The 13971-nt window shown below is 46.5% G+C and overlaps 1 protein-coding gene across 1 annotated transcript in view; it reads left to right on the forward strand.

The window, feature by feature from the left end:
• Nucleotides 1-13971, forward strand: part of MYO5B (myosin VB) — a 347774-nt gene that overhangs the window by 324540 nt on the left and 9263 nt on the right. Inside the window, exons 32-38 of the mRNA XM_044774721.2 lie at nt 532-675; nt 3787-3938; nt 5658-5747; nt 7981-8131; nt 10327-10612; nt 11229-11403; nt 12788-12868. Of these exons, the coding sequence (XP_044630656.2) occupies nt 532-675; nt 3787-3938; nt 5658-5747; nt 7981-8131; nt 10327-10612; nt 11229-11403; nt 12788-12868 (1079 nt within the window). The remainder of the gene's footprint in view (nt 1-531; nt 676-3786; nt 3939-5657; nt 5748-7980; nt 8132-10326; nt 10613-11228; nt 11404-12787; nt 12869-13971) is intronic.

Below are 13971 nucleotides of genomic sequence, written 5' to 3' on the forward strand. Positions count from 1 at the left end.
TAAGGTGAGGGCTTTGGCCATTTTGGCATGTTACTCAGTTTTCCTAGATCTCTCCCATGTATACATGTTGTTAAACTTTGCTTGTTTTTCTCCTGTTAATCTGTCTCATGTCAATTTAATTCCTAGACCAGTCAGGAGAACCTAGAAGGGTAGAGGAAAATTTCTTCCTCCGCCAACAGTACTTACAAGAGTCTCCAGCCCCCAAATGTAGATCCAGGAGCAGGACCTGCTAAATGCAGTCTTTGCAACTACAGTTACATGCCACATGACAATGTTTCGGTCAATGATGGACTGCATATATGACAGTGGTCCCATTAGATTACTACCATATACCATCTGAGTTTGTCAGGTCGGGTCCACACTTGGAGTGTGGGCCAGGTTGCAGAGCAGACCACATAAGGAGTGTGGGAGCTCAGACAACCGGAACAGTGGGTCCCCAGGCCCAAACCCCACCCATCTGAGACGTCCCCTCCCCACGGGCCTGCAGCCTGAAGATCTCTGCTCATGCTCCACCGTCTCTTTCCTGCTCAGCTGCCCAGGCATTGGCCCAGAGTGAGAGGAAGCGTCATGAGCTCAACAGGCAGGTCACCGTCCAGCGGAAAGAGAAGGACTTCCAGGGCATGCTGGAGTACCACAAGGAAGACGAGGCCCTTCTCATTCGGAACCTGGTGACAGGTGAGGGCCCTCTGTGGCACCACCCTCACGTCCGTCCTCACCATTGCTGACCCAACATAACCTGCCTCCACCCCCTGCCCTTCACTCACCTGTCCACCACCACAGACAACCCCCCCAATCCCCCGCATGACCCCTGCCCGCTCTCACCCTCCACCTCACACCCATCACTTCAAGCTGCTGCATTTCTAGTGAGGTCCCAGGTGCTGTTGACGCTGTGGCCTGTGCGCCAGTGGCACACAGGGATCTTGGGGGCTGCTTTCCTCGCCAGCCCCAGGCCTGAACCAGCTCCCTCCCTCTGGTCTCATTCCCATCTGGCTTCAACACACCCACCTTCCTGCTCTGTGTCCATCCCAGTGCAGCAGCCACCTGCAGAGCCAGGAAGAGGAGTCTTTGAGGAGAAAGTCCTGGGTGGAAAAAGGAGGACTCTGTAGTGGTCTGGTCCTCTGGACCCACCAACTCCATTCTCTGGTGCCTTAATTCTGCCGTCTGTAAAATGGGGGTGAGGCTACGGACCCTGTCTACCTCATCGCGTGGAGTATAACACCAGTGAAAGTGCTGTCTTAAGGCCACAGAACCCTTCTCAAATGTGAGGAATTCAAAGAAGTGGTAGCTTTCGCAGGGGTATTGGAAGTTCAAATAACAGGTACACATGATTTTAGAGAAACTTAAGTTTATCAAGATCCCGCTGTGCTGAGCGTTGAAGGCTACAGGAAGAATGGAGCATGACTTCGGCCTGCCAGATTTTGTTTCAGCTTTGGGTATTTTTAGTAGCTGAGTATTTTGCTCTTTTTATAAAGGTTAATTTCCCCTACAATTGTAAACTATTTACATGTGACGTAAGCGCATCTCAAGCTTCCTTAAACAGGCTGCATCTTGTTCAAATGCTGCTAGGAATGAACCTGTCCTCTGTCATGAAGGAAACTCAGAGTTCACAGCATCAGAGTGAATGATAATTAATAACAATGCAGACTGCTCATGCCAGCAGATGGGTGGCTCCTTCCACTGTCGTCGCTCAGATGGTCCCAGGCAAGCTCATGCCCTGCTAAGCTGCCTGCACACAGCACCCAGTCACCTTCCCTCCAAAAGACTCCACCCAAACGAATGCCAAGACTTTAGCAACCACCCCTTAGGTACCCAGCACTAGCTAGTTGCTGTGGTGGATTTGTCCCTGCCCTCAAGATACTAACCTTCAGCTGGGCAGACCAAGCAAGCCTATGGGAAATGGGATTCCAATCACAATAGAGCGTTCCAAGGCAGGACAAGCTGTTTGCAGTCCGCACAAGGGTCAGGCTTGCAACAAGAAGCTGTAGTTTGGAAGTCTTGGCCTTAAAATACATTTTCTGGATAAATGTCATTGGTATTCTAATTAGAGCCAAGGGACAAGCCACAGCCCTCTGTTGAACCTATGAAATGCCCAAATGTTAACCATGTACCCAGAGTATTACAGCCTGTAGTTAGCATTTAACTAGAAGGGTAGGATGATTTGAGGGGACAGTGTAAGCCAAGTACCAGCTAGAGATGCTGGAAGCACACCCCCAGCCCCAACCCAGGACAGCACTAGCAGAAGACTTGCGGATGATGCCCCTTCCCCTCCCCCGGCCCACCTGCAGGTGGAGGCGAGGTGGCCTCCCTTCATTGCCATTCCAAGCCTAGAGGTGGCTCCTGAGGCTTGGGCTGGGTGGATGTTGTAGGTGGAGGTAATGAGAGTGAAGGGTCATGCCTGGGAAACAGCACAGGGGCCACAGTGGGCACGCCTGGAATCCAGTGCCCAGGGTCTTGTGTCTGGCCATTCTCATCGTGCATCCTTCCTTTAACCTGGGTCTTTCCTCCTTCCCTGGGCTCCTGCCACCACTCACTGCTCTGAGCCTGATTTGTTGCCTCCCCTGGCTTCCTCTGGAAGGGAAAGCAGTCTGACAGCTTCTCCCTAGCCCTCCAGGCGCTTTGGCAGGGAGGGACCAAGGGGCTGGGTAGGAGTCTGCAGTTCATGGGGAAAGTCACAAGCTCCTTCTAGTCCTGCCAGAGCACGCCTAGTGGGGCAAGGGTGTGGGATACACGAGAGGGTATTTGGCAGATGGAAAGGGACCAGGTATTAGCTGTCCCTGACAGTAGGCAAGTTAGCACTGGCCAAGACAGAGGCTGGTGAGACACACGTCAAGTGATGGCACTGGGGAGGGCGGAGAGAGTCTGTGGCCAGTCAGCAGCTTACTTGATCTGTTGGTTCTAAGAAGGCCTGGGCAGGCACTGCCAGGTAATTAGTCTCAAACTGACAGCTAAAGGGGTAGAGGTTGCTCCAGCTGTCCCAGCCCTACATGCTGGCCCTTTTTTGGGTTTTTTTTGAGGAAGATTAGCCCTGAGCTAACATCTGCTGCCAGTCCTCCTCTTTTTTTGCTGAGGAAGACTGGCCCTGAGCTAACATCCATGCCCATCTTCCTCTACGTTGTATGTGGGACGCCTACCACAGCATGGCTTACCAAGCAGTGCCATGTCCACACCCAGGATCCCAACCAGTGAACCCCAGGCCACCAAAGTGGAACATGCACACTTAACCGCTGCGCCACCAGGCCAGCCCCTAGCTCTGTCTTTGAGGATGTACAGTTTGCCAGGTTCTCCTGGGAGCAGCCCTCACGTTCTTGCTCTGAAGAGCCCTCTGTGCCCACATGGGACGTGCTGTACACAGGGGTCAGAGGTTCTCGCCCTGTGTCCTTGCCGGTGGGGAGCCAGCTCCTGTCTTCAGCCAGCCTCTGGCCATGGTCCCCTTCTTGGCGAGGACCTTGGCCTCTGTGTATAAACTCAGGGAGCTCCCTGTGGGCTCCTTTCCTCCATGTTGTCAGGACGAGGTGTTAGGAGCCTGTTTTAATGTTAAAGTCCAAACAGTCAGGAATGTGTTTTTGTTAGTTTGGGGTTTTTAACTAGTTTCAGAAACTACTAGTAGTTACTGTTAGGAGGCGTTTGAGTATCCAGAGAAGCTTTTTCTCGCCTCCTTTCCCAACCCCCATGAGAGGTCACTCTTAGACGAGCTACAGGAAAATACTGAAAAGGTTTGTATTTCAGACCAGGATTCAGCCCCAAGCATCTGCTAGAAATCAAACTCTTGCTGTTTGTTGCTGTTAGACCTGAAGCCCCAGATGCTGGCGGGCACAGTGCCCTGTCTTCCCGCTTATATCCTCTACATGTGCATCCGGCACGCGGACTACATCAACGACGATGTCAAGGTGCACTCCTTACTCACCTCCACCATCAACGGCATTAAGAAAGTCCTCAAGGTAAGCATCCTGTGCCAAAGGAGGGGGTTCACGGTGGGCTGAGTGAAGCCAACCCCTCACCGTTGTCTCTCTCTCTCTGGGTTTTGTCTGTAGTGAGTTCTCAAAGCCTCCAACTCTGAAGGTAAATGATATAAGCACAGAAGCAGCTCACCCACGCAACCGGGATGCTCAGGCAGGTCCCAGAGAAGGATGTTCAGGCTCAGAAATGGCAGGAAGCCCAGAAATCCAGTGCAGCCCTCTGGCCACCTCCCTGCTAAGCCTCCAGGAGCCCCTGCTTTCAGAAGCTTTGACCAGAGATACCCTAGGAAGATACCCTCAGCCCAGGGGGGCTGCCCCACCCTGGAGTGACATTCAGGGATACAACCTGAGCACAGGCCCTTTCCCAGAGCTCTCCAAGGGGCTGGGTGTCTGCTGCCCAGGGTGGTGGCAGAGGGAAGGCTGTTGACAGTCAACACCTCCCAAGGTGAGGCAGCCTTGGCCGGGACACTGCTGCCCCCAGGCTGGGCTGCAAGGAGGTGAGGCCCGGCCACACAGGGCCCAGGGCCAGAGGGTGGGAGGTGAGGTTTTTGAGGGAGATTAGCCCTCAGCGAGAGGGTTTATCTCGCCCAGCAGGCCGAGCCCCAAATGGTACTGCTCTTGGAGACTGTCTTTCATTCTCTAACACGCTGCCACTTTCAGGATGTAAGCCGTCTTACAAGCACTGAGTCCAGAGCAATCCTGAGATCCACTCAGCCACATTGCCTGCCCCCTTTCCCTTCTGTCAGAGTGCCAGAGCCAGCCTTTAACTTCTAGCTTTGTGCCAGCTCTCTATCAGTAGCTACACCACCTTCCCTACCAGGGGCTCTGTAGGCATTATCCACTCCCAACTCTAAACATATGTCATCTACATGCTGGTAACTCTCAGATTTGTGTCTCCTCCTTGACCTCTTTCATGAGCTCCTGCTGGGGGCCTGTGTCAGTGGAAGTGAGTCTAGGCCTGAGTTCAAGTGTCACTTCCTCAGGGAAGCCTTCCCTAATCACTGGGCTCAGTTAACATCCCAAGCCCCACCACTCGCTTTTGGTGCAACTCTCTTGTTTTACTGACATCATAACTCAAACCTCTCTCTGCCATTTAAATGATGATAATGCTTATTGACAGAAGGAGCTCTGGGAAGTCATTGGCCTGAGTGCGGAAACTGCATCACGGCTCTTTGGGTTGTTGAGCAGCTTTTTTCATTTGGTTGTGGTTTGTAGCCATTTTCCAGAGAGTTGAAACCATTGGACGTCTGACATCTAGATAAATGGCAGACCAGACTGTTTCATTGGCATGCTCCCTAACGTTCCATATAGTTCAGCACCTGCCAGGGCCAGCTATCTCAGTGGTTACAGTAGAGCCCAGGGCTGCTGGTGTCTAGCCTCATCTGTGTCACTGGCTTTGTATGCTTCAGCCGGAGAGGCAGCCTGTCGTGTGTGTGTGTGTGTGTGTGTGTGTGCGCGCGCGCACACCACCCATCAGGGGACCTGGAGAGGTGTCTGTGTGCCATCCCCAGTAGTGGAGGAACAGTAACGCAACCTCTTGGCAGTGGGTTCCATGTGTGCGACTGGCAAGTGTCTGCCCATCATCAGGTCTGCTTGGGGCATGCTGGGAAGAGTGGGACACAAGGACGAGAGGTGCCAGGTAAACATTTAACCAGATAGAGACCACTTACTCATGACTAGGAATGTCTTTCCTTTTCACAGAAGCACAATGAGAACTTTGAGATGACATCATTCTGGCTCTCCAACACCTGCCGCCTCCTTCATTGTTTAAAGCAGTATAGTGGGGATGAGGTGAGTGCTGACGTAAAGTGCCCCAAATCCTTCAGCAGTCAGGTTTTGTTTCTGTGGGCACAGCAACATGTGTTCCACTTCAGAGCACCTCAGATCTCAGGTCAGAACAGGGATCAGGGTGTCAGTCACAGAGGGTGTCCTTGCTTTGTCCAAATGTGGTCTCCCCTAGGGAGAGGACATAAGGAAGGTCTCTGGAGCACTCTCTGGGCCTCAGGCCTGGGCATGCCTTACTACGCTGATAGCTAGAAGCAGGAATAAAGCAGGCCACAGAGAACCTGCCTCCAGGTGGCCTCAATGATTCTGAGGGCCCGGGAGAGCACCCTGAATCAAATAATTAGATTTGGTGGGGAAATGAGTTTGCATAATGCATCTGTTGTCTGAGAGCCCAGGGACTCTCCAGGAAAACCCTTGTGACCTTAAATTTCTGAAGCAGCCCTAAAAGAGCCCCATTTCAGTGTATGTTGGAAGAAAGCTCCATTGTCTGGTGTGTAAGACTGTCTCCTAAGCCAACCGGTTTGTCCATTTTCAGGCAGACAGAGATGACCGCAAGTAAAGAGGCACGACATGATCGAAGTACATTTGTACAAACTGACGTTGAAGCCCAGCTTCATGCTTCTAACCAAATTTGATTCCTTGGCCTGAGGCCCAACTGGCCCCATCATTTCATGTTCTGCTCCGGACCTCTAGGGCCCAGCTTTGTCCAGAACTCACCATTCCCAACATTGGTCCCGGAAAGAACTTTTCCAATGCTCTGCATTCCGCCCAATGACCTAGTAACATATGGTGTGTTTTCTCTCTAGTTTCTCCAGTCAGAATCCCAACTCGTCCCAGACACTGCTCACTTCCAGGTCCCTGTGGGTCTCGTCAACTTTCCTTTCTCCCCTTTATTTCACATAGCTCACTCTCCACCCTTCCCAAGGTCAATATGTGCTGTAAACCAATGTAGCGCAACAATTTTTAAAGCTTATCTTTATTCCGTCTTTTGTGCCATAACAAGTTTTGACAGACTCTTCTTCCTGGGATAATGAAAAGATATCCCATCCCCATCAGTCTTGCCTTCTTTGGAACATGCCTTAACTCCATATCTCTCCTCAGAATCAGAACTTCATTTGATTACCTGCTTCTGTGACGAAAGGGAAATGTTTTAAAAAACAAAAGGTTTACTGTGTTCTTGGAAGAAATGGCCTTCATTTCAAACCAGATGTCCTCTATTACATAACCCTAAAAAGCTTATTATATACAAGCTTTTACTTTAAGCACAGAACTGCGTTTAATGTTATTTCATTGAGAGTCACTGCTTGACCTAATGTATGTATTCAAATGGAGCATTACTTAAGACTAGGGAGGAAGAATTCCAATACATTAGGTTGTTGTTACATGTGCTTATGTTCTTAGGGTCAAGACGTGAACCACAGTAGAACCAGATCTCTGTAATCTAAATAAGAAGGGAGAAAATATATATATATCTATAGCTATATCTCAATAGCTTAGCTATCTCACTTATCCCCTCTCCCACCTGCTTTTGTTTTTATTAAAAATTGCTTTGTACTTGCCACCCTATAAGAGGCTTTGCTGGGGATAGTCACTCTTCTGGACACTGATCTGTTGGTTTCCCTTGGCCCGAATACAGTGGGACATTGGTCACATGAGTCCTTTTGGTGTTAACCTTTCTTTAAACTTACATGTTATTTTATCTTGTTAATATAGGAAGCTGAGAGGACACGGTGCTGTAGCTGTGGAATTGTTTCAGGTCCTCTATTCTGATATGCAATGATAGAATCTATGTAAAATTTCTCATTGTAAAAATATATAATCTGACCCAGGGCCAGACTCCTTTCGGGACTGTGTATAATCTACCATTTTAGGGTAACCTGGTATATTGGGAATAGAATTGGACAGAGAATCAGAAAGTAAGGACCTCTCTTTTCCTGGACCTGCTACCAACCTGAGTTTTCTACCCTAGGGAAATCGCTTCACCTCAGGGATTCAGACTAAAGGATTTAGGGCTTCTTAATTAAGCAGACTTCTTTATCATGCTGAGTTTTTACATCGCCTTCAAATTTAAGAGCCATCATTGAGACCTCAAAGAACTGACAGGGTCTTGTAGAGCACCATATAAATACAGAGACTGATAGGGCCTCACAAACAGTTGCGAAAGTGACCGGAGGCCGAAGTCCTGCTGAGTCCAGCAGACCACAACACCTCAGTAACGCTGCCGCCTCTCCCTCTGCAGGGCTTCATGACTCAGAATACCACCAAGCAGAATGAGCACTGTCTTAAGAATTTTGACCTCACCGAATACCGTCAGGTGTTGAGTGACCTTTCCATTCAGATCTACCAGCAGCTCATTAAAATTGCTGAGGGCGTGCTGCAGCCTATGATAGGTAAGCTGGCCACAGAAAGATCTCCAGCACTCATCGTGGGGTCTGAAGTGAGGGTAAGCGCTGCCTCCTTTTAAGGAGCTGGATAAATTGGGCACAGCCTCCGGAAAGCCAGGACCTTCCCAAGAAAGGCAGCTGAGGAGGTGTGTCCCATGTGCTCAAGAAAAGCTATGAAATTTTCAGCACCATCCTGTCAAAATACCTGAGACTTGGATAGTGAGGGGTTATAGCATTTTTCCTTTATCTCTTTTTCTGTAGTATATTGTATTATTTTTTCCCCAAAACACACTATTTTCCATAGGAAATAAATATAAATTCAAAAGGTATAAATGCATATACAGTGAAAAAATATAATCCTCTTGCCTATATATATATATAGTATATATATGCCTATATATATATATATAAATATGCATATTGCCATATACATATATATATATATATGGGCGCTTACGAACTCAATTCTGTATTGGCTTCTGTGCCAAGAGTCCAAAGGTTGAGAACTGAGCAACTTGAGTGTAGTCCTGTCCCAGCCACTGACCTGGGCTTGGACCCGACATCATCCTGCTTTATACACACACACACACACACACACACACACACACATACATACATACATACATACATACATATGCACTTTACTCATGAAAAGAGGAAAGCATCGAGTGGTTTGTTCTTGTAAAAGAATACAGTAGTAAGTACTCATGCAATAAATATTTATTGAACACTCACTTTGTCCAAAGCAGCACACTTGAAATCAGCATTGAAAAATAAGAGCAGTTACTTTTTTAAGTTTAAAAAAAAAAAAAAAGGGTGTCGGCCCCGAGGCCAAGTGGTTAAATTCGTGCGCTCCGCTGTGGCAGCCCAGGGTTTCACTGGTTCGGATCCTAGGCGTGGGTGGACATGGCACCACTCATCAGGCCATGTTGAGGTAGTGTCCCACATGCCACAGCTAGAAGGACCTGCAGCTGAGATATACAACTATGTACAGGGTTGGGGGCGGTTTGGGGAGATAAAGCATTAAAAAAAAAAAAGAAGATTGGCAACAGTTGTTAGCTCAAGTGCCAATCCTTAAAAAAAAACAAACAAAACCTGAAATGCATATGCTTCACTCACTGTGTTCCATGAAGGCTGGGGAGGAAATGGTCCCCTGGATCTATGTGTAATGCTGTCCCCAGGTTCTTACAACACAAGTAGGTTATAAGTGAATTCCAAGTAGGACAGAGTCTTTCATGCCATCCAGAAGTGTATCCCTTGGGCCAAGGTTCATTGCAAATTCTTCTGGCTGCCTCAGAATCTTCTTATGAGGTACCATTTATTCTTCTTACCAGACATAGGGAGAGCTGGGGATACTTCATGACTCAGAATAATGTGGTGATCAATGGCACCAGTTCTAGAGTCAGACAGACTTGTGTTCAATTCCTGGCCCTGCCACTTCCTAGCAGTGTGACCCTGGGCAAGTTATTTAAACCTCCTTATGTCTCAATTTCTTCATCAGTAAATGTGTTGTTGGAAGATTAAAAGAAATACTGAGGGGCCAGCCCGGCCCGGTGGCGCAGCAGTTAAGTTCGCACATTCCGCTTCGGCGGCCCAGGGTTCGCCAGTTCAGATCCCGGGTGCGGAATGGCATCGTTTGGCACGCCATGCTGTGGTACGCATCCCACATATAAAGTAGAGGAAGATGGGCACGGATGTTAGCTCAGGGCCAGGCTTCCTCAGCAAAAAGAGGAGGACTGGCAGCAGGTGTTAGCTCAGGGCTAACCTTCCTCAAAAAAAAAAAAAGAAATACTGAACATAACGTGCCTGGCACATGGTTAGGTGATGTGCAATAAGTACAACAGACCAGCTAACCTAATATTTACATGGTCAATAGCTCAGGAGAAGAGCTGTTTGAACAGCAGCAGGATGATGTCAGCTCCAGGCCCAGGTCAGTGGGTGGGCCAGGACTACACTCAAGTTGCTCAGTTCTCAACCTTTGGACTCGTGGCACAGAAGCCAATACAGAATTGAGTTGGTACATTTAAGTGAAAATTTGGCCTACCATATAGAGACCAACACATTAGAAATTCTATGCCAAATGCTGTAAGTTCCCGAGCATATCAACACGTACACCTCTGGATGTATCATTGCCAAAGCCCTGAGTATTATATGATCTGACTGATCCAAAAACAGATCTTCTAATCATGCTTTTCTTTCAGTTTCTGCCATGTTGGAAAATGAGAGCATTCAGGGTCTATCTGGTGTGAAGCCAACTGGCTATCGGAAGCGCACCTCCAGCATGGCGGATGGGGATAACTCCTACTGCCTGGAAGCTGTCATCCGCCAGATGAATTCCTTTCACACAGTCATGTGCGACCAGGGCCTGGACCCTGAGATCATCCTGCAGGTGTTCAAACAGCTCTTCTACATGATCAACGCGGTGACTCTCAACAACCTGCTCCTGCGGAAGGACGTCTGCTCTTGGAGCACAGGCATGCAGCTCAGGTAGGAGAGGCGCCTTGCCCCAGCAACAGGGATGAGGCTGCACACACCGGCTGGGTTCAGAGCACAAGACACTTGTCTCTGAAAATGAAATCCCAATCTAACTGATAGTTCTTGTCATGGTCAGGATGTGACTCAAATCCATCACACCTTTTTGTTGGTGAAATTCATCAAACAGGAGTTGGTACTTAGTAAACAAATTAGTTCAAAGCTTAAAGACATTTATGTACTCTAATTTAAAGATTGTAAATACAATGTGGATAGATCAGAGAGAAAAAGCAATGAGTTAAGAGCCATGAAGGCTAACACAGAAGGATAAATATGTTTGTGAGTGTTAAATATATGTTGTTTTAGTTAAATATATTTAATGCCTCTTTTTCCCATTAACTTATACAGACACTTTAGATGCTTCATCTTTGCTTGATTTTAAGCACCCATTCATTCAACAAAAAGTTACTGAGTGCCAGGCACTTTTCAGGCTTTTGCCCATGTGAGATAATTAAGGTGAAGAGAATGATAACACTAGTGGCAGCTAGGCTGCAAAATAAACACAACAGTTGTGCTCATCCCAGTGAAGCAGGAGGACGGGCTTAACACAGCTCTCTTACCTATGTCTAAGGTACAATATAAGTCAACTTGAGGAGTGGCTTCGGGGAAGAAACCTCCACCAGAGTGGAGCCGTTCAGACCATGGAACCTCTGATCCAAGCAGCCCAACTCTTGCAGTTGAAGAAGAAAACCCCCGAGGACGCTGAGGCCATCTGCTCGCTGTGCACCTCCCTCAGCACCCAGCAGGTATGGTCACTGGATCCCCATCAACCATGGGGCTCAAGCCCAGCTTCCATTTCAAGTCTGTTCTTGTCAGTGGTTTTGAGGGTTGCACTTTCAGCCTTTATATACCCTAATGACACAATTCTGAAGTGGCAGCAGATGAAGCAAAGACCACTTTGGTCTGTGAAACAGATGCCACTATTTTCCAGTAACTTTCTGGTCTCTCTTGCTTACTTAGAAAGAGAAAGTAGTAAACCCACAAAACATCAAGCTTAGGTTAAAAACCTTTTTTTTAAACACTTACAATGAATTCTGTAATGTTTCTCACCCAGAAATTTAAATCTCTTCCAGAAATTGGCAGCATCAGGTATTTGGCATTAAATAAATAGTTTTCTTTACAATGATACTTTCATTATGGTCACGTTTTCACCTAGAATCCATTTACATTATTTTAAATAAAGTCAGAACCTAGAGCCATTTAAATATTCCTTTCTTTTTCCCTCCAAAATTGTATTATAGTGGGATTCGGTTGCAGAGATAGTGCCAGTCTATGAAAAGATAAAGCCTGTCCTCAGGCAGGGCACCTTGCCCTCCATCATGAATGTGCCTATGTAGAAATAGGCCACTGCACAGTGGTCTCACAAAATGAGACCAGCACAAGGAAATCACTTGCCAAATTACATTACATGCCTTCTCCCTGTCCAGCACCTAAAAAACAACAAACTCCAAACTCAGTATTGCAAAGTGAACATACTCTTCCTTACCTCCTCCACTAACTACTAAAAGATCAAATACCAAACTCTAAAGAAAACCGCTTCCTTCTACAAATGTAGTAAAAGTTTTCAAAGTTGTTTTCCCCTTTTTAGTATATTTTACTTTCCTAAGTGTACTTATAAGTGTACTTTGCATTTGAGCATGCTACTTCCACCAAACAGTAGGTAGATTATCCTCTGTCCAAATAGGGAAAAAATCTGTTCCTTCATAGATTTGAAGGGTGGTGGGAGGTAGGGAGGTGTGGTTAAGACCTTTTTTTCTTTTTAATCTAAAGTAAGATCCCCAGTACTCTTCTGAAGAAATCTCTAAATTACTAGTAGATTAGAGGCTGAGGATTTGAGGCAACAGTTTCCTAAAATCCTCATTATTTTGTAAGCCATGGAGCATAGGGGAAGGGTTGAGGTGGATATGTAGGAGGTAGGAATGAAGTAAGAGGGCTCAGATCTACCAGCGAAGCTTATGGACTTGAGTTTACTAAACGTAGACTCCTGAGCGTCAGTCTAGCTCCATCTAAGCTTTAGCTTCTATCTAAAGAAGATTTTACTCTTGTGCCAATGTCATATATTCTTTAAAATTCAAAAGTTGTCTTCTGCTTATTTAGCTCTGTGCTAAACTTTTGTTTTTATTCCAACAGATTGTCAAAATTTTAAACCTTTATACTCCCCTGAATGAATTTGAAGAACGAGTAACAGTGGCCTTTATACGAACAATCCAGGTGAGTTTTAAAATACTAATCAATTTTATAAAGTCCTAGTCTAAGACTAATAAAGGAAATCGCAAGTTGAGATTTTTAACCTTGCTCCTCTTTATTAATGAAATACTGGTCACATTATAGGATAAATGACTACATTCTTAGGCTTTCTCTTTAGGTAAATATGAGCCACATCAGCCATGAGTAACTTATTACGTACACACAGAAGGCTGAAATTTTATAATCCCTGCCTCCCAGATTTGAGACACAGTCTAAATATTATTGCATGTGCCCCTAGCATGTTACTGAACTATAGCACCAACTGGAATTAACAAAGCAGAATATCAACCCTACCCCCAAATGAATTAAGAAACATTCTTTTAAGAAAACAATTAGAGCTTTTAAATCTTTTCTCTAGAACTTATAATACTTGCCCTAGGAACATGCTTGAAAGAAACATATTAGGGAAATGATTAGTTAAATCTATTTTTTCTGAAGATTATGGGAATTTTTTACTTAAAGAGGAGCTTCCTAAAGCTGAGCCTGAGGTGATTTTGGCTGATGGCCTAATGTTTATGGGTAAGGAGTAGCTGACAGCACCAGAATGCTGAATCACATCGAGATTGCTCAGAAAACTGGTGAACATTTCTCCCCTTATTATATGTGGGCAACACCTTGAGGAGACATAATACTGTCTCAAACTTTTAAACAATCCCTTTAGCCAGTGAAGTGATGCCAACACAAAACAGGGATCAAAAGAAACGGGGAAAGCAATCAGAGGAGAAGGCAGGGAAAGGGGAAAAGAATAAATTAACTTTAGCATTATATCTAACTAGAGAATGGAGGCTCAAGGTCAGGGGATGGATGCCAAGTCAGATGGAAGGTTGTTCTCGTAAGGGCAGTGGGGAAAATGCAGTGGGTTATTAAAGATGCAGACCATGGAGAGAAGCAGGCAGTCCCCAACACAGACATCTCAAAAGGCAGAGGCGCTCATGGAAATGATCCAGTTGGGAAACACGTACAGTCAACTGCCAAAAGGAGAGGAAGACTTTGATGACAGTAAAGAAGCCACTGAGATATGTGACCCCCTACTGAATTTTATGGAGAGTTGATAATTTACACAAAAC

This window comes from Equus asinus, chromosome 7 (assembly GCF_041296235.1).
Source record: "Equus asinus isolate D_3611 breed Donkey chromosome 7, EquAss-T2T_v2, whole genome shotgun sequence".
Lineage (NCBI taxonomy): Eukaryota > Metazoa > Chordata > Mammalia > Perissodactyla > Equidae > Equus > Equus asinus.